This window comes from Canis aureus, chromosome 1 (assembly GCF_053574225.1).
Source record: "Canis aureus isolate CA01 chromosome 1, VMU_Caureus_v.1.0, whole genome shotgun sequence".
Lineage (NCBI taxonomy): Eukaryota > Metazoa > Chordata > Mammalia > Carnivora > Canidae > Canis > Canis aureus.
The window spans coordinates 112,502,518-112,525,528 of NC_135611.1; the positions used below are offsets into that span (position 1 = coordinate 112,502,518).

Below are 23,011 nucleotides of genomic sequence, written 5' to 3' on the forward strand. Positions count from 1 at the left end.
TGAATCACAGTGCAGGGCCTTAGGATTTTGAAGCAAAATCTTGCTATCCTCTTGTTAACGCTCTCTTTTTGACAGCTTTTGGCTGCCACCAGACCTTAGTAGAGACTAAATGCTTAACCACGGGCCACCCAGTTACCACATGACCCAACCTGCCTATGCACTGGGGAAAGAGAAATACAGCCAGACCTTTTGGAAGTTACTGGACACAGGCTCTGCACACTGACAATGATTCCATCATGGACCAGGTACTAACACACCAGGTCCCAAAACCAGGCATACACAGCAACCCTCCATCATCAAATGGAAGTGGTAAGTTATATGATCAAGCCTCACCGGGCACTGAAGGCACAAGCGGTACATAAAGAAGGGGCCCAAATGTCCATGCTCCCACTTCTGCGACACTGCCTTCTCCCTCCCAGCCACACCTGTGGCCTCATGGCAAGTTGTCTATGATCGACTGATGGAGGAAGAGAACACTTGGCTGGGGCTTACAGATGGTTCTGCATGAATGGCAGAAACTGCTCCAAAGTAGACAGCTGTAGCACTGCAGCTGGAACAATCCTAATGGACAGAGGTGAAGGGAAATTCTCTCAGTGGGCAGAGCTTTGGGAAATGTACCTGGCTGCTCATTTTGCTTGGAAGGAGAAATGGCCTGATGTAGGATTATATTCCGATTCATGGGCTGTGACCAATGATTTGGCTAGATGGCCAGGGATTTGGAAGTATCGTGGTTGGAAAATCGGTGACAAGGAAGTCTGGGGAAAAGGTATGTGGATAGAGTTTCCTGAATGCTCGCCATGCACTTCAGTACAGGAGGATTTTAATACTTATGTGGATAGGTGACCTGTTCTGTGGCTGTCAGTCAGCCAGCCTCTTTCACTAGCCAAGCTGTGATTGCCTGGTGGGCTCATGAGCAAAGTGGCCATGGCAGGGGTAGAGATATGCATGGGCTCAGCCATATGAACATCCACTCACCAAGGCCAACCTAGCTAAGGTCACTGCTCAGTGCATGATCCACCAGCTCAGAGACTAATGCTGCACCCCTGATATGGCACCATTCCCTGGGGCCTGACACATCACAGATACCCAGGAAATACTCCTTCAGTGCATGAGGGAAACCACACAGTGGACTCCAGACAGCTCCCTGCTGGCAGGCTGATTACACTGGACCACTTCTACCAGGGAGGGAGCACTGTTTTGTTCTTATTGGATAGCCACTCAATCTGGATACAGATTTGCCTTCCCTACACTCAAAGCTCTTGACAAAACTACCATCCATGGATTCACAGAATGCCTTATCGACTGTCACATATTCCACACAGCACTGCTTCTGATCAAGGGACTCACTTCAGAGCAAATAAAATGCAACAATGTGCGTGCTCACTCATTGTACAATTCTGAAGCAGCTGTCCTGATAGAAAAGTGGAATTGCTCTTTTGGGCACTCAGTTACAGCACCAGCAAGGGCTGGAGACAGGAACTCCAGGAGGCTGTACCTGCTCTGAATCTGTATGCAGTCTGTGCTGTTTCTCCCCAGCCAGGGTTCTCGTGTCTACAAACTAAGGGGTAGAAATGGGAGTGACAGGGGGGTTCCCGGGTGGCCCAGCAGTTCAGCGCCTGCCCTCAGCCCAGGGCGTGATCCTGGAGACCTGGGATCAAGTCCCACATCGGGCTCCCTGCATGGAGCCTGCTTCTCCCTCTGCCTGTGTCTCTGCCTCTCTCTGTGTCTTTCATGAATGAATGAATGAATGAATGAATGAATGAATGAATAAATAAATAAAATATTAAAAAAAAAAAGAAAGAGGGGATCCCTGGGTGGCTCAGCGGTTTAGCACCTGCCTTTGGCCCAGGGCACGATCCTGGAGTCCCGGGATTGAGTCCCACGTTGGGCTCCCGGCATGGAGCCTGCTTCTCCCTCTGCCTGTGTCTCTGCCTCTCTCTCTGTCTACATCTATCATGAATAAATAAATATAAAAAAAGAAAAAGAAAGAAAGAAAGAAAGAAAGAAAGAAAGAAGAAAGAAAGAAAGAAAGAAAGAAAGAAAGAAAGAAAGAAAGAAAGAAAGAAAGAAAGAAAGAAATGGGAGTGACACCGCTCACTATACCTCTCGGGGTCCACTAGCAAACTGTTTCCTGTCCCTGTGACATTATGTGCTGCTGACCCAGAAGTGTTAGTTCCAAAGGGAGGAATACTTCTACCGGGAGCTACAGTAATGGTTCCACTGACACATCTCCCCAGGGTGTCCAGCACCTGGGAGAACCTGATCTCAGCTTCACCCCTCTTCCCTCACAAATGACAGCTAGTGGGCCCAGAGATCGTGAGGGGCCAGCACCACAGGAGCAGCTGCCTGGAACAGAAGCAGGTGGGGCCCCTGGCCAAGGCTAGCCACAGAGGCTCAAGCAGCATAGGACAGAAACGCCAGGGATGGGGGGGTGGGGAACATGGGCCTCAATGTGGGGTCCTCCTAGGTGCTGGTGAGACTGTGAATGTGAAGCCATCTCAGCATTGTGAGGCCCAGGAGGCCCAGGAGGCCCAGGTCCTGAAGAACAGGAGGGAAGCAGCTTCCATCTCACCCAGGGAAACAGAGAGGTGTGTGGTGCTATGTGTTCCCAGGGTCAAGGACTCTGTGCTGACGCCGGGTCCTGGGAGTTAGAAGAAAGTTGACTTGTCCATCCTCCTCCCTCTGCCCTCTTGACACAGACCTTCTCCTCCTGACACACTCAGCAGCCTGCTCCTCCTTCTTCTCCCCACAGACCCACCACCTAGCATTCCAGCCACACACCACTGCTGCCGAAGGGCACACGCAGTGTAACTTCCTAGAGACAACACACATTGATACACATTCCTAGAAATCTGAGTTTCATGACATTTTATTGAGGGAAGAGGCAGGGACAATGTACTTATAGTAACAGACACTGGGACTCACAGAGCTGGAATATGATGGAGCATGAACATGATATGTGATGCATGTGAAATGCCTACAGATGGACCTTGAAAGACATTCAGAATGGCTTGGCACAGGACTCTGCCTTCCACACTTCCCCCCATGTCCACCAGATGGGGGAAGAGCTCCCCCCGCAGGCCGGAGACTTCTTCAGGGTGCCCACAGCCCAGCAGGCTGACTCTCCTCAGCCTAATGCAGTCACCATCCTCCTGGCCCCCAGGCTCCCCCCAAAGCACTAGTCAGCCCCTCTGGCCAGCCAGGCCTCTGCCGCTGAGACTGGTTCCTCTATGGGCAGCTCATCCCTCCACAAACTCTGTCCTTCCAGGGGTGAAAGTCCACTCATGCTTCCTGCTTCGGCCAAAAGATCACTTTCCCAGGATTCTCCATTTGACCCTCCATCAGCTGAGACCCCTTCCATGCTCCAGACTCACCAGACTCTTTCTCTTCCTGGCCCTTCTCTCAACTATAATTGACTCCTAAGTGCCTGTGGTCCTGTTACAGGATAAACCCCAGGAGTCCAGGGCCCAATTCTGTCCTGTTGTCTGTGCAGTTCCCTGGACTCAGCCCAAGGCCAGACATGTCACAGTTACCCCGTAAATACTCTCTAAATGCAAGAGGGAAACCACACAATGGAAGCACGCTCCCCCAGGCAATAACTGGGCTCAGAGTCTGTTCCCTATAGACACAGGGAATCAAGATGAGGGGAGGCGAGCAGGTGCCCAAGATAGTGTGTTCGAGGCTGTGGGGCCTCTACCCCTCCTAGATTCAGGAGAGAGGACAGGGGCCTCCTGTAGTTACAGGCCAGACATCTATTCATTCCAGAACATTGACATTCCCTCCCATCTCCATCTTGTGAATGAGTCCTCTCCCCAGAGGGCCTGGGTGGGCAGCCTGTGTGTCCATTCTCTTCTCTCAGAGATCTGACCTGGCACAAATTCTAGATCACACCCCAGGTGGGCTTACCACCAGGGGAGGTCAGGTGGCAACTCCTCATCCTGAGGGCCTCTGGTCTGTGGGGACACCTGCTATGTCTCCCTAAAGATTTCTCAGAGGCCAAGGAGTCCTGGGGAGCAGGGGATGTTCCCACGCAGGTGACACAGGAGAATCCGGATTCTGCCTTTGTTTTCAGGGGCTGAGGGTCTCCTCCCCTCTCCAGAGGCAGCCCTGGGATCCCTCAGCTGAGTCTCTGTTCCAGTTCCCGATTTCTGTGGGGGAGGCCTAGACAGGAGGACAGACAGGAACACAGACAACTTGGAGGCAGTCCCTCCATCACCTGAGCTGTGATGGGGAGACAGGGCATTGTAGTGTCCAGCCTCCCAGGCAGCTATGGTTTCTCCAAAGTCTCAAGAGACGCCTGCTAGCTCTTTCATTGAAATCTTCAGGATTGATAGATCCTCCTGTGAAGCACATCCTTGAGTGGATAATTCTCCTGACACATGATCAGGACTCTTCTGGACAGTGCCTGTCCTCACCCCAGGCTCACCCTGCCCTGGGATGGACTCAGGCAGTCTAGGACCCACAGGGACCAGGACCCAGGCTAACCAGTCCTCACCTCTGCCCAGGGCTCAGGGCCACTCACATCCTTTGGAGCCTGGTCAGCATCCCAGATGCAGTCCCCGGCAGTGCCTCCAGGGGATGACATAGGAACATGCAGACAACATCCAGGAAACCAAACCCTAAAGCTGACTTGGCTAAGGAGGTGGAAGAGGAGCCTGATTTCCATCCCTTTCTCCAACAGACCCTCAGGTCCCTCCCACGTGCCTGCTCTGTCTAGGGCCCTAAGAGCACCCAATTTGTCAGCAGTCCCTATGTACCTCCCTATTGCTTGCCTGACTACACCCACGAGAGAACCAGGGTGAACACAGGAGGGTTCCCCAGGCAGATGACATGTGCTCCTGAGCTACCCAGGACACCCAGGAGCGAGTGGACAATCTCTGGGCCACAGTTCAGCCAAATCCTGAGAGGGAGGGTCTCCCCAAAACCTTCCCTTGGGATACAGGGACCCTCAAGTGACCCAATCATTATCTCTTCCCAGGACGTGCAGGAAGTCTTCTTCACACCTGGGAACTGAGCTACTCAGACACCTGGTCCAGGGTCTCTGTCCTTGGAACCAGGAGCCAGGCTGCTGACACCCAGGGATGGACACTGTCCCTCACCAGTCATCACCCAGCATACCCCTTTCTCACCCCCAGAGTCCTCTCTGTGACCTTGCTGCCAGGAGGAAATCCATCCTCCCCAGAGCAGGTGAGATCACTGGGGAGACCCGGGCCCAGCTGGGCTTCTCTGTTACCAAGGGAAACGATCCCCTGGACCTGGGGACCCTGGGCTGTGTGTGTGGTGCCCACAGACTCAAGGCCAGGACACAGCACAGGCCACTGAGGGAAGGGACAAGGGTCACCCTCTCAGGGAGCCGAGTCCCCCTCAGCCCGGCTCTTCAAAGCCTGCCCCCCGGGCCAGGAGGATCCGCGTCCCCTGGGAGCTGGTTAGATGCAGGCTCCGGGGTCCACACCACACCTGCCGAGTCAGATCTGCTTTTCCGCAGGATCTGCGGACCCTCCCTCCGTGGGCGCAGAGCAGAGGCGGCCCCGGCGCCACGTCCCGGGGTCTCAGCCTGGCTGCGCATCTGCTAAAGCAGCCTGTCCAGGGGTCACCTGGGCCTCCGCAGTCTTGATGACGTTCCCCAGGTGATCCCCAGGCCCGGTGGGGGTGACGTCCCGGGACAGGCTCTGGAGGCGGCCGCGGGCTCCCGCTCTGCAGGGGGAAGCCCCAGGGCCAGGAGGGAGGGCTGTGGGGGCGCGGACCCTGCACCTCGCCCCCAGCTGCGGGGCGCGCCCCGGACCCGACGCCCCGGGCTCGTGCTCGGGCCAAGCAGGCCGTGTGCGCGCGCTCGCGTCTGCCGGGAAATCCCCGCTGAAGACCGGAGGCCTCAGCAGCTGCGGGGACCCCCACGGGGACAGAGGAAGGGAACCCCGGGACCTGCCGTCGGGGAGGGGGGCCGGCGAGCCCCCGCCCGGCCCGCGTGACCCGGCCCCGCCCCCAGAGGCGGCCCCGCGCGGAGGGGGAAGGACGCGGCGCTGTCGGGCGGACCGCGGGGCCCGAGCGTCTGCGCGGCGGCAGCTGCTCTCACCCCGGCCGGACGGAGCGGGCAGCGGGCACCATGGAGCCCCCCTCGGCCTCTCCCCGAGCAGGGCGCGGCCCCTGGCAGGAGCTCCTGCTGGCCGGTGAGGGGGCCGATCCCCTGGGAGGGGCGGGAGGACCGGGGGAGCGGCGGCCTGGGGCCTGGGGCCTGGGGGGGCGGACGGGGCTCCGCGGGGGACGGGGCGGCGGGCGGGGCGGGGGAGCCGGCTCAGCGACGGGGCGGCCTCGGGATCTGCAAGTGGGGAGTGAGGGGCTGGGTCCCAAGGGCCTCCTCACCGGGGACTCAGTTTTGCAACCTGACGGGAACCACACCCAGGGATCCTAAACCCTGGCCTTGCCACCACCCTGGGGTCCTGACCGATAAGCGCCAGACTCAGAGGGCCCTGGGGACGCTCAGCCCTGGTATTTGCAGCCGGGCCACCCCGGGGGACAGCACAGAGCAGACCAGTCCCTGCTCCCTGAGCTCACTTCTCTGGGAGGAAGACAGACCCGCAGAGACATCTAGAAAGTCATGTCAGGTAAGGACAAGCCCCCTGAAGGGAACAGAGCAGGGAAAGGTCAGGACATTAAGACAGAAGGTCGTCAAGGAGGTGGTCAGGACAGGCTTCTCCCAAGAACCCCTGAGTGTGAGCAGGTATCTGAGGGCAGTCCGAGCCACAGACATCTGAGGGAGAGCATTCAAAACAGAGGAAATTACCTTCAGAGGCCAGGAATTAGCATAATCATTCCACTGACTTTGACCAGCAGGAGACATAAACAGTCACCCAGGTATGTGTGCATGTTTACACACCCACACCAAGAAGCTGGGGGATTAGAATCTGCTCCATGTCCAGGGCCCCAGCTCTCTATCCCAAAACACAGGTCCAAACACTGATCCGTCTCTTTCCTCCTAGTCTCACTCTTAGCCTTCTGGAACCCGCCCACCACTGCCCAAGTCACTGTGGAGTCCGTGCCTCCCAATGCTGCTGAAGGGAAGGATGCTCTTCTGCGGGTCCTCAATCTGCCTGGGGATACAGCAAGCCTTACCTGGTTCAAAGGGGAAACTGTATTGCCGACCCATAAAATTCTATTATATGTAATAGACACCAAAATCACTACCCCGGGGCCTGCATACAGCGGCAGAGAGACAATATACCCCAACGGATCCCTGCTATTCCAGAACATCACCCTGAACGACACTGGATCCTACATCCTACAAATCATAAACCAAAAATTTGAAACTGCACTAGTACGTGGACAGCTCCAAGTATTCCGTGAGTAATTCCTCTCTCACCTCTGGTGTCGGCTGGGGGGAATTCTACTTCACACACACAGGATTCACAGGCCTGCACTGGGCCTTCATCCCTCTCTGCTTTATGTCCGTGTAGTGAGTGGTTCAAGTATTTAGTGCAGGACACACAGTGGAGACACATTTCCAAAGATCAGAATTTGACTCCTGGATTCCAACCCAGCAGACATTCCCTGCAAAGAGAACAAGCCTGACAGGTGTAACTCAGCAAAGGGAGACAGATTCATCCAGCCCCTGGAGCTCCTCCCTGTGATCATGACTCTGAGAAAGACCGAGTGGGGCTCAGTTAGCACCAGGCCTAAGGGGTCTCCTGGGATCCTCAAGAGAAGCTCAGGCCAGAAAGCTCCTGTCTAGACCCGTTTTAGGACTTCTGACTCCTGTGACCAAGCTAGGGGAGTCTGTGCTAGGCTTGGGTTTTGGCTTCCTGGCAGGGCTGACTGGGAGCAATGATCTCCTGGTGCCTGAGTCCTGAGGTTCCTGAGCGGGTCACCCGCCAGGGCTCAGCATCTGGGGAGGGGCAGAGCCTGGTCCCTCACCTGAGAAGTGGGGCAGAAAGCAGTGATAGGCAAGGTTCCTGAGACACTGTCTGAGCGCCCTGGAGGACAGGAGACCCTAGAAGAAGGTCAGCACCCCCAGAGAGGAAGAGGAGAGAAGATGCTCCTGGTAGTAACTCCTGCACTTAGGATCCAGCCCAGGGAGCTGTGTCTCATGGAGGCAAATAACAGATGTTTATTTGGGCAGCTCCTCTATAGCCAGCCTTAGGTCAGGTAATTGTGAAAGATTTCAGGTTAATGACAGAGAACACAGCTAATCAAAAGCCATTACTTGATTTTGATTGAGGGGAAATGGAGGCAGAGGGCGATGCAGACACTGAATCAGAGTCACACAGACCAGAGCAGCAGACAGATCAAAATCCCACAGGGTCTGTCTGCAGCCACGGCCCCATCTCCTCCTCCTCCACCCAGGGGGCCTTATTAGGCATCTTGGACCCTGAGACCAGCTGGTGGATCAGATCTTTCTTCTTAGGGATCCACAGCTCAAGGCAGGTTTTCTGGTCTGGGAAGGGAGAGCAAATGGAGAATTCATGGTTTTACTCAAGAACTAAATTACCTTCATCAACGATCAGAGTCAGTGCGGGGAATGCCCAGGCCTCCCCTCAGTGGCCGATCCACAGCTCCTGCACTGGACCTGGACTCACTGTTTCCCGATGTGTTGGTGTGATCCCACGGGCGTGTAAGGGAAAGGACTCCGCCCTCTCCTCCTGACCATGTACCCTGAACCCGCACAGGGCCCAACATCTCAATTGCTCTTTCATGAAGGAGGAAAGGAATGAATGAATGATTCCCAATCTCTTCAGAGTCTGGACCCTGGATGCAGAGTCCTAGGAGGTCCTGGCCACACCTGTTCCCTGTCCATCCAGGGGCTGAGAGCCATGTTCTGTCCCTCTGACCAGCAGCCCCTGAGGCCACTCCCAGAGAAGAGTCTCCTGATGCCTGTGGTGTTGCTCAGCCATGGGAGGATTTGCAGGGGTGCCCTGGCCCTGCCCCTGGGTCAGCTGTTAGCTCTCCTGCCTGGAGTCTTTGAAGTCACTTGTAACCCCCCCTGCTCACAGCCTGGGACATTTCTGGCTCCCTGTTCCTTCCATGTCCTTCATCTTCCTCCCTCTCCTCCTCCTCCTCTTCAGCTGGGACTAGTCCTGCTCTGTGTAGCTCCCTCAACCCTTAAGCCTTCCCTGGATTCTTCTGCTAAGCCCTGTGACCAGGCCCACCCTCCCAGGCTATTGCCTGGAGGACACAGAAATCAGAGCAGCAGTGTCTGCTAGGTTCCGTGAGGAGCCAGCTTGCCCAGGTCACCAGGAGAATGAGCTTTCACTGTGCCCTCATCCAGGGCTCTTTCCCTCCGTGATGCTAACAAGTGGAACACACCTGACAGGGACATGTGATCCCTTGATCTACTCTCTACGTGACTCATCCAGGGAGTCTAACGCAGACCTCTGCAGATCCTCAATCCCCAAAAGCTCATGGGTCATTTCCTGCCTTTTACTCCTGACTCACAACATCATCCAGGTAAAATTCTTCCTTACCAGTGGTTCCCCTGCCTTCCCACCATGGGACTGGCCACACCCTATACCTTCTGGCTGCTTCACTGCCTATATTACACACACACACACACACACACACAGGTGCTTCTGAGGCCACCTTTACCATAGGGTGGGATCCTCTCACTCGGTGAGATCCATCAGTCACTGTCTTTTCAAACAGATGCTGCCCAATTTGGATACATTTGATCAAACTTGTGTTTCCTGAGGTCAAAAGAAAGCTACATGCAAGCACTCAGTTGCATGTCCCAGTTGTCCTGTCTGTAGAAATTGTTGGCAGGGACTTTCTTTCCTAAATTTGCTAACATAATGCATTTCTACTAATTTGGTATCATTCCTCCCTTTATATAATAACTGAGGCACCTCAGACTTTACCCCCAATTAATTCTCTTTCTTAACAGAACTCCTATGTTTTTCTCTAACCAGGGAGCCACTAATTTCAAACCCACTATAACACCTTCCTTCGATCATAATGTGATCCTGGTTGGACTGCAGAACTTGGTCTACAGCGTATAGTGCTCTCTAGAGAGATACTCCTCCAGAAACTGGTCTTAGGTTTCTCGGGTATTAATGCTGATTTTCACAAATGTACACAATTTAATTTCTTAAATTTCTATCTTACAACTGTGTTTACAAATGACCCACAAGGGCAGATACACCCAACCTGACCCAGCCTCCTCCCACAAGTCACCCTTTCCTTTTTAAAAAAAGATTTTATTTATTTATTTATTTATTTACTTATTTATTTAGAGAGCAGGAGACAAACAGAACAGGAGCAAGGGAGAGGAGTAGTAGGGGAAGCAGACTGCCCACTGAGCAGGGAGCCTAATGTAGGACTCCTTCCCAGGACCCTGGGATCATGACCTGAGCCAAAGGCCGACACTTAACCTAATGAGCCACCCAGACACCCCACTACCAGTCACCCCTTCTGCATTTGAAAACATCCATTTGTATTTCCGGAGAGACTAGCATGGTCCTCACTGGCCTCTGCAGTGGGAAAAGAAACTTTAAAGACTGAGGGCAGAGCACATAGTTCTCTGCCAAAGCCAGCCCTGCCCTGCCCATCCCCCTCACTCATTTCTGGATCATTTCTACCCTTGACTCTGCTCCACCCTGTGTGGAGTCATTGTCTCTTTTCACTCACCATGGAACACCTGGCAGATGCCCTACTTCGAGGCCTGAAGCCTGAGTGCTGTAGGTAGACTGGTGTAGGTCCGTACCGGAAAAAAGGCCTCAGCACCTGCACTTTCAAGTTGGTCTGATGGTCAGTTGGTCAGGGAAGAACCAGGAGAGATCTGTTCTGTGTCTTCTACAACCAAACCCTGATGCCTATTTGACCCTAGAAAGCCCATGCTTGCTCTCGGATACAGAGTGGGGGCCTGTGTTCTCTGAGCGCTCAGATCCTCTCACATTTGTCTTGAGATATATACCTGCCTTATTCTTTGAAGGATTCAGGTTGGCTGAGAGGTGAGAGATGCCAACTCTGATTAAAGATGTCTGCCGAGGAATCACAGATACCACACAGGGCAATGTTCTCTCTGTTGTCTGCACAGCGGAGTTACACAAACCCAGCATCACAAGCAACAACTCCAACCCCGTGGAGAATGTGGATTCTGTAGTGTTAACGTGTGAATCTCAGACTCAGAGCACAAGCTGCCTGTGGTCAGTAAACAGTAAGAGCCTCCCGGACAGTCCCAGGCTGGAGCTGTCCCTGGACAACAGGACTCTCACTGTACATGGTGTCACAAGGAATGACACAGGACCCTATGAGTGTGAAACTCGGAACCCAGTGAGTGCTGATCGTAGTGACCCATTCACCCTGAATGTTCTCTGTGAGTAATTTCCGTTCCTACCTGGCCCGGGCTGCCAGCTCAAGTCCACACAGCCAAAGGCCAAGCCACATCCCTCCTTCTGGGGTCCATGTCCATGACCCTCAGCTGGACACCCAGCCTGGCCATGGCTTCTTGTCCTGCGAATTTGGGCAGGCTCAGCCTAAACAAGAGTAGGAGGGGATGAGCTGCTCCTTCCTGAGAGGGTCAGCAGCCTGGGAGGGGAAACAGCTTCATGTCTCAGATCCAGGCTCAGTGAACACAGGGGGCTTCTGGTTGGGACATTTTATCATTCTGTTTTTTTAATTTAATTTTATTTATTTGAGAGAGAGAGACTAATTGAGCAGTGGGGAAGGGTAGAAGGAGAAGCAGACTCCCTGTTGAGCAGGGAGCACCACACGGGGCTTGATCTCAAAACCCTGGGATCATGACCTGAGCCAAAGGCAGATGCTTAACTGACTGAGCCACCCAGGCACCCTGGTTGGGACTTTTTAAAACAAGGTTGGGACCCAGAGGGACACTGTGGCCCTTATACAGGCAGGAGCTTCCGCTTCCCTGGGATTACATCACCTGTGGCTTTATTCTGTTTGCTCCAGATGGCCCGGACACACCCACCATTTCCCCCCCAGACTCCTATTACCGTCTAGGGGCAAACCTCAGTCTCTCCTGCCGCACAGCTTCTAACCCACCTGCACAGTATTCTTGGCTTATCAATGGGAGGCCCCAGCCATCCACACAGGAGCTCTTTATCCCCAACATCACTGCGAAAAATAGTGGATCCTATACCTGCTCCGTCTATAACAATGCCACCCGCCTCAATAAGACCACAGTCAAGACTATCACAGTCTCTGGTAAGTGCATCCCTGGAGCATCTGCACTGAGCACTGTGGTGAAGGTCTGTCTGCCTTTCAGAATAGAATCTAGAAGTTCTTTCCCAGTTTCTTGCCACAAGCATATCCCAGAACTGTCTCTCAACTCTTCCATTACATGTCTGCACCTCCTCCCCTTGCTCTCTGATTCATGGCCCTGTGGGTCCAGCCTGGAATGTGGGGAGAGGGTCTGTTAGCCCCAGGAAGCCCCATGTGGTGGAGGGACTCACAAAGGGAGAAAGAAGGTCCTTTTGTTCCTGGCTCGCCCTATGACTGACTGTTCTGCTGTCATCTGTGGTAGGACAGAAACATATGGAGAAGGTCCAGGAGAAGCCTGTCTTCAATCTGGCCAAACTATCCCACCAGTTGTACCAGAGCCTCCTTGTGGTGAAGCCACTGGGAAATGGGAAAGAATGAGCCCTAACTCAAACCCCCTGATTGTGTCCTGGCTCTGCAGTCTCCCAGTTCTCTAACACTGTGTGACCCCAGCACATGTAATCCACCACTGAGGAAAACACTGCATAATGGTGCCCAACTGCAAAATAGGTAGATGCCCCCATGACGTCCCTTCATGGCACAGAAGGAGCAATGCCAAAGTACATATTTATACCCACAACTAAGAATACCAGCCTTCTGTGAAAACTGTGACCACTACTCTAAAGATTTCCTCCTTGTAATAGTCAATCCACAGGCAGGAAGTAAAAGTCTTACTCAGATTGAGAAACCCTTTAGATTGGGACTTCTCGTCTAAAGCCACAAAGACTGGCTTGGCCATTCTCATTTTCTAATAAATTATTTCACAAAAGAGAAATGCTTTCCCTTTCTATGTAAAGCTATTATACTAGAGAAGGGGCCTGATCTTTTCAGAAAGCTCCAGGAAAGGGTCCCACAAAAACCACTGGGTATAAAATTCCCTCTGATGATGGGGATGCTGTAGATTTAGAAGAGGTTCCTGGTGCCGATACTACAGAGATGTCCAGGTAGAGAAGATGCATGATGGAGGGGAGGGACAGCCCTCCCCTTCTAGATTGTCACCTGAACAAAGACATTCATCCTTCTGCAGACAGCCGGGCCATCCTCAGGGACACCTTGACAGAGCTCCGTGGGGCCCTCCGAGAGGCCCAGATCTCAAAAGAGGGAGTGTGGCCCCAGGCCCCACTCTCATTCTGTCACCTCCTCTGTTTCTCCACAGAGCCAGTGTCCCAACCCCTTCTCACTGCCAGCAACACCACAGTCACAAAAGATGACTCTGTGGTCCTGACCTGCTCCTCAAATAACACCGGGGTCTCTATCCAGTGGTTCTTCAATGGCCAGATTCTAACGCTCACGGATAGAATGAAGCTGTCCCAGGACAACAGCACCCTCACCATAGACCCTGTCAGGAAGGAGGATGCCGGGAAATACCAGTGTGAGGTCTCCAACCCAGTCAGTTCCAACAAAAGTGACCCTGTAAGGCTGGATGTGGAAGGTAAATGACACCTTGCCCCATGTTACATCTTCCTGGGAAGATTACCAGTGGTGTGCAAAATGGATAGAAGTCCCAGAGGGCAGAAGAGCAGAATAGAATCAAGTGACCATTTCAGTAAACAGAATGGGAGTGTGGTGAAGACCTAAGTCTCTGAATCAAATACACTTAGTTTCTTAATTAGGTCTGGCATTTACTGTATGACCTTCCACAAGATTCCTTTTTTCCTCAGATACCATTTTTTGTGTGGTAAAATGTATATAAGTTTTATCATTTTAACCATTTTAGGTATACAGTTCAATGGTATTAGTATATTAGCATTTTTGCACAACCATCACCACCATCCATTAAACACTCCTGCCCCTAAGCCCAGTAACCAGCAACCTACTTGCTGTCTCATATGACTGTGACTATTCTAAGTACCTTGTATAAGTGGAATCCTAATAATATTTGTTTTGTGTGTGTGTCTGGATTTGTTCACTTAGCATAAGATCTTCAGGGTTCATCCATGTTGTAGTATGCGTCAGAATCTCACTTCTTTTAAGGCTGATTATTCCCTCGTGTGTATGTATCACATTTTGCTTATCATTTATCTGTCTATGGACTTTTGGGTTTTTCCACCTTTTGGCTGTTGTAAATAATGATGCTAGAAACATGGGTGTACAAATATCTATTGAAACACCTACTTTCAGTCCTTTGGGGGCAGAGACCCAGAAGTGGAGATGTTGCATCAAATGGTAATTCTTTGTTCAATTTTTTGATGTTCCGCTGTACCATTTCTACAGCAATTGCACCATTTTGTACTCCCACCAGCAAATGCAAGGAACTTCCAGCTTCTCCACATCCTTACTAACACTTGTTTTCTGTTTTGTTTTGTTTTGTTTTGTTTTAATAAGAGCCATCCTAAGGGGCATGAGGTGATATCTCATTGGGTTTTTATTTGCATTTCCCTGATGGTGAGTGATGTTGAGCATCTTTTCATGTGCCTGTTGGCCATCTGAATGTCTTCTTTGGAAAAATGTCTGTTCAAGTCCTCTGCCTATTTTTGATTAGGTTTTTTGTTGTTGAGTTTTAGTTCTCTATTATGGATATTAACCCTTATGGGATATATGATTTGTAAATATTTCCCCCTCTCTGTGGGTTGTCTTTTCACTTTGTTGATAGTACTCTTTGATATACAAAAGCTTTTCATTTTAACTGAAGCCCAATTTATCTTTTGTTGCCTCTGCTTTTAGATTCATATCCAAGAAGTCGTCGCGAAACCCAAAGTCATGAAGCTTCATCCTGTGTTTTCTTCTATGAGTTCTTATAGTTCTCTTACATGTAGGTCTCTGATCCACATTGAGTTAAATTTTTATCTATGGTGTTAAATAAGGATTCAGTTCCTTTACATGGACATCCAGTTTTCCCAACATCCATTTGCTAAAAAGACTGACTTTTCTCCATTATGAATGGTCTTGGCACCCCTGTCAAAAATGGTATGACCATGTATGTAAAGGTTATTTCTGGGATCTCTATTCTATTTCATTGGTCTATTTGTTTGTCTTATGCTAGTACCACACTGTTTTGATTACAGTAGCTTTGTAGTAAATTTTGAAATCAGGAAATAAGAGTCCTCCACCTTTGTTGTTTCTTAAGATTGCTTTGGATATTTGGGATCCCTTGACATTCCATATGAATTTGAGGATAGATTACTCTATTTCTGCCCCCAAAAAATGTCATTGGGATTTTGACCAAGATTGCACTGCATCTGCAGATCACTTTGGGTGATACCATCATCTTAACAATATTAAGTCTTCCAACCCATGAACATGGAATGTCTTTCCATTTATTTATGTCTTTAATTTCTTTCAGCAATTCCTTTGTAGTTTTCAGCGTCTAAGTCTTTTACCTCCTCAGTTAAATTAGTTCCTAAGTATATTATTCTTTTCAATGCTGTGGTAAATAGAATTTTCTTAATTTCGTTTTTGGACTATTCATTGTTAGTGTATAGAATTCTAACTGATTTTGCATGTCGAGTTAGTATCTTGCTACTTTGCTGAATGTATTAGTTATTATAGGGATTTTTTGAGGGGGTGGAATCTTTAGTGTTTTCTATGTGTAAGTTTATGTCATCTGTGAACAAAGATCATTTTCCTTCTTTCTAATCTGGATGCCTTTCATTTCTTTTTCTTGCCTAATTATTGCTCTGGCTAGGGCTTCCAATGCTATTCTGGATAAAAGTGGTAAAAACAGACATCTCTATCTTGTTCCTGATCTTAGAGGAAAAACTGGGTCTTTTAACATTAAGATGTTGGCTGTAGGTTTTTCATCTATGGCCGTTATATTGAGGCAGTTTCCTTCTATTCTTACTTTGAGGGGTTTTATCAGGAAAGGATGTTGACTTCTGTTGAATGTTTTTATTGATTCAATCTCCTTACTAGTTACAGGTTTCTTAATGTTTTCTATTTCTTCATGATTCCATCTTGGTTGGTTTTATGTTTCTAGGAATTTGTTATCCATTTCATTCTAGTTATACAATTTGTTGGCCTACAATTATTCATAGTACTTTTATAGTATTTATTATTTTTTAATATTTATTATTTCTGTAAAATTGATAGTGATTTCTCCCACTTTCAATTCTGATTTTAGTAATTTTAATCTTTTAAGTTAAAGATTTGTCAATTTTATTCATCTTTTTTTAAGAGTCAATTTTTGGTTTCATAAGATTTTCTCTATTGTTTTTCTACTCACTATTTTATTTATCCTCACTGTATTATTCTCTTCCTTCTGTTAGGTTTGGGTTTAGTTTGCTTTTCTTTTTCTAGTTCATTACAAAGTTAGGTTATTGATCTGAGATCTTCTCACAGATTTTTTTAAAAGATTTTATTTATTTATTTATTTGAGAGAGAGAATGAGTGAGAGAGCATGAGCAGTGTGAGGAGAGGCAGAGGGAAACAGACTCCTTCAGGAGCAAGGAGCCAGATGTGGGACTCGATCCCAGCACCCTGGGATCATGACCTGAGCTGAAGGTAGATACTTAACCAACTGAGCCACCCAAGCGCCCTACAATTACAGATTTCTTGCACAAGATTCTTAACTTCTCTGAGCCTCAAATTCCTCAACTGAAAATTGTAATAAGAGTACCTGCTTCATGATACCATTTTAAAGATTTAATGTAATAATCAATTAAACTCAGCAAAATGCTACACACAGAGGAAATGAAATGTTCCATAAGTGTTAGCTGCTATTATTACTATTATTATCATTAGCTTCTATGAAGTTGGGTAGTACTAGAGTCAAATCTCAGATCCACCTTTTACTGGCCATATGACTTTGGGTAAATTGTTCACTACTCTAATTGTTTTCATCTGTAAAATGGAAATAACGTCTATCTGAAAGGGTTATTATATGAATCGAATGAGATATATGTGAAGTATTTACCCCAGAGCTTAGTACATATTAAATACCCCATAACAGTAGCTAACATTAATACATCAGGCTTCAGTTAGCTGGTGAAAGCAACAGAAATAAAAAAGAAACAGATGGAAACAGTATTATATACAGGTGTGGAAGGCATTACACAAAAAGCCACTGGGACATAGTTATTGACTGAACACGAGAAAGGAAAAAAGGGAATAGAATGCAAAGCTTCAAGCCTAGTATGTTAGTTTTTATCCCCTGAGATGCAATCAAAGTGGAATTACTTATTTATTTATATTTATTGAGAAAAATCTTTATTTATTTATTGGGAAAAGTGCCTGTGAGGGAAAGTAGGACAGGAGTGGGAGGAGCCTGGGCGGTTCCTCAGACCATGGTATAGATGTGACAGAAAGAAGTTTTATTTTATTTTTTTTAATTTTTATTTATTTATGATAGTTACACAGAGAGAGAGAGAGAGGCGCAGAGACACAGGCAGAGGGAGAAGCAGGCTCCATGCACCGGGAGCCCGACGTGGGATTCGATCCCGGGTCTCCAGGATCACGCCCTGGGCCAAAGGCAGGCGCCAAACCGCTGCGCCACCCAGGGATCCCAGAAAGAAGTTTTAGATGGAAGTGCAGTTCTATGAGGGTGTTTGCAAGGGGTCCTCGGAGGACACCCATGAGAGGAAACAGTTTCTCAGAGTTAGGGTTATTTCATATCCTTGCTGGGAGTCTGTGGGCAGTGTGGTCTCTGTACAAAGGAGATGGTGAATTCAGAATGCAGTATCCAGGGGCCTTCCATCACTTAAATCCTCACCACAGAAGACTTGAGAGGCACATATTCATGGCTGCTGTGCCTGGCACACAGAAAAACATGTAACCATGAAAAGGTGGGAAGTTATAGAAAAATGGCAATCAGCCCTTCTCACATATCCAAAGCCTTCAAAAATATCTGAGTGCAGAAAGACCAACATGGTATTGAGGCAAATCTGATCAACAGCCTAAAAACTGAGAGAGAAAAACTGAAGGTTGAAGTCAACTAATCACTTCACAGCAAATTTCCCATAGAAAATGTATTCCTTGAAGGAACAAGTAGAGACTATTACATGTTCAGAGATGTCCTCCAGGAGACTCCCACCATAAAATAATGTCACCTTCATTCATTTTTCTCTCTGCTTTCCATGACAGATGATTCCACAGAACAAAGTTCTGGCCTTCCACCTGGGGCTATTGCCGGCATCGTGATTGGAGTTGTGGCTGGGGTTGCTGTGATAGCAGCCCTGGTGTACTTACTGTATTTCAGAAAAACTGGCGGGTATGATCAACTTTCCTCCAGTTCCACTTTTTCCAAGACTAACTGCCATGCTTGGGAGAGGGAAGGAGACTTTGCCCCAGTCTTTGCACCTGGATCTGCTCCTCTTTCTTTCTAAACTCCTGCTTCTCAGCACTAATTCCTGTGGATCTCTTCTTCATGCTGTCTGGACCTCACTCTCTCAGACATGGTTATTCCCGTCTCCATCTGGTTTAGAGGGACAGATCTCATTACGTTTCTGTCTCAAGTCAGTGAATCCAAGTTCCCAGAAGGAAACAAATGAGGAAATGAGAGAAAGAGCAGGAGAAAGTGAGTCGCTTGCTCTTTTGACAGGAGTAGGAGGGAGGGATAAGACAGGAAGAGAACCTAAGAAAAGGCAAAAACAACCAAAGCCTCTTGGGCAAATAAGTAAAGTGAGACAAAAACCAGCATCTGCCTATAAAAGGGGAAAGGTGTCAGGGTACAAGTAGGCTCAGATGTAACTGATAAACATTGGACCCAAATGTGAACACCCAGCAAACAGGAAAGGAGTAAAGCCTAGAGGAGATCATGAGTAGACTGAAGAAGGAGGCCCTAAGAGGAAAGGCAGTACCAACAACGTATAAGTGAACACTGAGGAGCCCCAAGGAATTGCCTGCTGACAATGTCCTTCCTAATTCAAGGAACAAAAGATCCTGTGCTTGGGAATAGCAGTCACAGTGTCTGATATTTATTTAGGGCAAGTGACCTGCGTGATGTCACAGAGCACAAACCCTCAGCCTCCAATCACAGTAAGTAAAGCCACTATCCCAGTGAGACTTGGTGTGTTCCACCATGTGTCCTGCCCTAGCAGGGAATCCTGGATTCCCAAGCTACTTCCTACCTTCTGAATTTTTGGAGGGGGATCTCCATTTTCCAACCTTAGGTTGCCATAGGGTCCTCATGCCTTTCTAGCCACAAAAGATGCCCCTCAGAGAGACATTCATTCCACCTGGGCCAGGCAGGCCTGAGCAAGATGGACCTGTTTCCAGGAGCCATTTCCTCACCTATACTTCCTCCCTCCTGCCTCTGTGATGGATGTGGGCATTCTCCTTTGGTGAGACTTTCCCTGTCTTGTGGTGCTCTGGGTACTGTGGGCCTAAATGTCCATCCTTGCCACTGAAGCCTGTTGCTGAGAAATATATCTGGGCAAAAATCAAAGCCTTGTGGACTAGACGAAATTGTCAGAAGTGGACTGAGGCCTCCTCTGGTACCAATGCCCAGGGTTTGGACCATAGACTCTGTGGAAAGTGAATTCCTCAAGCATTCACAGGCCACTTCTTTATCCATCCTCCCACTAACTGCCACCTCCTTCAGCTAGAAATCACAACAGCTTAGGACCCACCTCCCCACCCCCACTCTTACCCCCTAGTCCCTATTTTAAGGCCATAGAGCTTTGCCTTTTCATGGATTGGTAACTCTTCTTTTGTTTCACCAGGTCAGGACCAGTCTGACAATTTGTCTAACAAGGTAAGCATAGCCAGTTTCAATGGCTCATTTTCTCATGGAAATATTTCTGTGTAGAATGGGTTATTCTTGAAAATACAAACATGGGATCAAGTTTGGGTCAAAATTTCTCAGTGCAGCAACAAAGGAGTACTGGTTAATGACTGCCTCAGTCTACCTCATTGCAAGAATGTAGACTTTGGAATTAACACCATCCTGGGTTTAAATCCTGGCTGTGACTCTCAATAGCTCTGTGATGTTCGACAAGTAATTTAAGCTCTTTGAGCCATGGCTTTGTCATCTTTGTAAAATGGACATGCTGCCAAGTAAGAGAAGTTGAAGGAATTAAATGAGACAACAAATGGAAAGCACCCAGCACAATGCCCAGCATAAGGCACCAGATCATTCTCCTTTCTCCACCTTTACTGACCCTGCTCTTACCAACAAATGATGATGTCCTTCTAATAGTTCTGAGGTCTTGATTCCTTTACTTTATGATAATTTTACCAAATTTTTCTCAGCCTTTCAGTAGAATATACATATATACGAAAAAGTACTTAAAACATAAATATATTTTAACAATGTATAAATTTTCATGAGTTGAACAGACAAAAGGCATCCAGGTCAAGAAAACATGTCATCCCCACCCCCCAAAAAAACCCTCCAGTTACCTCCTTCCAAAGAGTAACCACTATCCTGACTTCCATTGCACTAGGTTACTTGTCTGTTTACGTTCTTACATAATGAAATACACAGTACATCCTTGTGTATATCTAGCTTCTTTCATTCAAAATTGTTTTGTGAGGTTCATCCATGTCCTTTTATGCATTTGTAGATTCTCCATTCTCATTGCTGTATCATTGTACTCCAGTATGAATAAATACTATAACCTATCTCTTGTAATGATCATTCAACAGGATGTTAGCAAACAGAGTAATCATGGCTAATAAAAGCCTTTCTCCAAAGCTAAAAGTTTCCAAGTGGTGATAGGATATGGTGCTGAATCAGAGCACACAGGTGAGGGTCTGTCCTATGACTCTGATTTAACTAACCACACAGCTCATACCTTTCAGATTGAAGAAGTTGCATATTCTTCCCTGAACTTCAATGTCCAGGAACCAAAGAAATCAACTTCAGCCTCCTCATCCCCAGCAGCCACAGAAACGGTGTATTCCGAAGTACAAAAGAAGTAATGCAACCTGTCCTGCTGGCTGTGCTACTCTTTCCAAGCTTCTCGTTCCTATCACTAGGAGATCCCTTTACCCTCAGAGAAAAGGGGAAGAAGCCTATTTCCCCACTTCCCTTCCTAAGGAGATACCTCCAGGATGTCTAGTCACAGCCCTTCCCTTCAGTGTCAATAGATAGAAAGATACATCTGGGATTCCTAGGGAACCCAACCTTCCTTGTCATTGAAATTTGGCAAAGCAGACCTTGAGATGTGCCACAACCTCTACCCCTCCTCCTTTTCTTGTTTTAACCTTACCTACTCAGAGCACAGTCATTCCTTCCTGCCCCCATCCTATCCTATTGGAGTCTAACTTGAATTTGCCATAACCTTCAGAGTCAGTTCCTGATCCACGACTGAAATGCATGTGCCAGAAAAGAAGAGAAAGAAGTAAAAGTAAAAGCTTCTATCTCTCCAAAGTCCAGTGTGAATCCCACCATGCACAGGAAAACAAATATGCTGAATGAGGATGCTGAACTGGGAAATTCTACACCTTTGTCCACTGTCAGAGTTGTCTACCAGGGCCTAAACTTTGCTGCTTAACTAGAAAGCCACCTAAGCCATTTGGCAAGCCTGTTTTCAGAGAACCCACTAGAAGCAATTCAGAAAATTATTCGTGGAGGCCCACAGGTGATTCCTAATATAAAGTGCAAAAAAATGCCCGTATGTTTCATAACTTTATGGGATTTTATTCAAGAAAATGCCCACAGAAGGATGGCTTACTGCTTCAGGAAGCAGTCAGCTCTTAGTAGAGACAATCAGCAGAGAATTTGGGAAAGAAGTCAGTCCCTTCAGAGATTATTTAAATAATTTTTAAGAATGCACAACTTGATGCATTGGCTTTTTTCCCCCTGAGATAGTCTGCCATTTTAGTTCTGCAGCTGCTTGTTTATGTGAAAGGGGCTCTTTTTATGTAGCTATGTAAGCCAGTCTGACTGCCTTAGGTAAAAGAAGCCCCAGAAATCCCTCTAGCCCTCTAGGCCAGGAGTTCCAAATGAAGAAGCAGCAACAGCAGTTGTCCTCTTTTGTAGCTAGAAATGGGTCCAAATCAGTTTCCCAGCATCTCAGGCCAGTCTTCAACCACCATCCCTTTCCATGTCTCTACTGTGCATGGTGTCTGCCCCACTCACTTTCTCAGGAGACCTGGCCTCTGCTAAGGTGTGATTGGTCCTTGAGAAATGGGGGTGCCCTGAGGGGAACACACTCACACCCCTGTTAACACTGCTTACACTCCAGAAAGCTACCCTGGTGCTGGTGCTCTCAGGGAACCACAGCCGTGAGGGAACAGGGGAGGGTAATAACTGGGCTGGAGGCTTCTTGAACCACCTCTGAAATGTTTTCTCCCATGGGGGTCTATGAGCCCCAGTGTGCAGAATAGAAAGGAAGAGTAGGAGAGGAGGAGGAGAGGCAATGTACTTCCCACCTAGCCTCGTTCTACATAGACAGAAACTCTTTGGGGCTGCTGAGAAGAGTTTTATTCTATATTATTTGATGTCATGCTGTGTCTAAGAGCCCCTCAAAGAGGGTGAGTTGGGGATTTTCTGTACTCAGGTACCTCTTTCCAGGGTTTTCTAACCCTGACACAGTAATATATACTTCCTCTCATCCATGCTATTCTGTGTTATTTAATTTTGCCTAGCTTGGGCCATTTCTGAATTATTTGTAAAATTTGCTCTATATTTATAATAAAAATTCTAAAGTGGACATGAATATACTGCCTCGTGGTTGGTGTTACTTTATTTTATTTTACTTTATTTAAATATTTTATTTATTTATTCATGAGAGACACAGAGAGAGAGAGGCAGAGACATTAGCAGAGGGAGAAGCAGACTCCCCCTGGGGAGCCTGATGTGGGACTCCATCCCAGGACCCTAGGATCATGACATGAGCCAAAGACAGATGCTCAACCACTGAGCCACCCAGGTGCCCCCGGTTGGTACTACTTCAGACAATATCTTCTTTACAGGCAGAAGAAAGAG

General features: G+C 48.3%; 1 protein-coding gene and 1 long non-coding RNA gene across 6 annotated transcripts in view; one reads left to right on the forward strand and one right to left on the reverse strand.

The window, feature by feature from the left end:
- Positions 1-2,853: 2,853 nt before the first annotated feature.
- Positions 2,854-23,011, reverse strand: part of LOC144284823 (uncharacterized) — a 110,599-nt gene continuing 90,441 nt past the window's right edge. The window contains exons 8-9 of one of the 3 annotated variants that reach the window (XR_013353252.1): positions 7,355-8,425; positions 2,854-4,161 (exon numbers count right to left, since the gene is read on the reverse strand). This is a non-coding gene — a long non-coding RNA (uncharacterized LOC144284823). The remainder of the gene's footprint in view (positions 4,162-7,354; positions 8,426-23,011) is intronic. The other 2 variants (XR_013353260.1, XR_013353262.1) reach the window with 2 other exon arrangements.
- Positions 6,004-22,742, forward strand: LOC144284780 (cell adhesion molecule CEACAM1-like). 3 transcript variants are annotated; one of them, XM_077849827.1, is made up of 9 exons: positions 6,004-6,164; positions 6,975-7,334; positions 11,021-11,299; positions 11,893-12,147; positions 13,358-13,633; positions 18,220-18,346; positions 19,061-19,113; positions 19,800-19,831; positions 20,881-22,742. In XM_077849827.1, exons 1-9 carry the CDS (start codon positions 6,101-6,103, stop codon positions 20,998-21,000), a joined length of 1,566 nt encoding a protein of 521 aa, XP_077705953.1. In that variant the 5' UTR covers positions 6,004-6,100; the 3' UTR covers positions 21,001-22,742. The 3 variants fall into 3 exon arrangements, with proteins under 3 accessions (XP_077705953.1, XP_077705964.1, XP_077705971.1); XM_077849838.1 differs by lacking the exon at positions 19,061-19,113; XM_077849845.1 differs by lacking the exon at positions 11,021-11,299.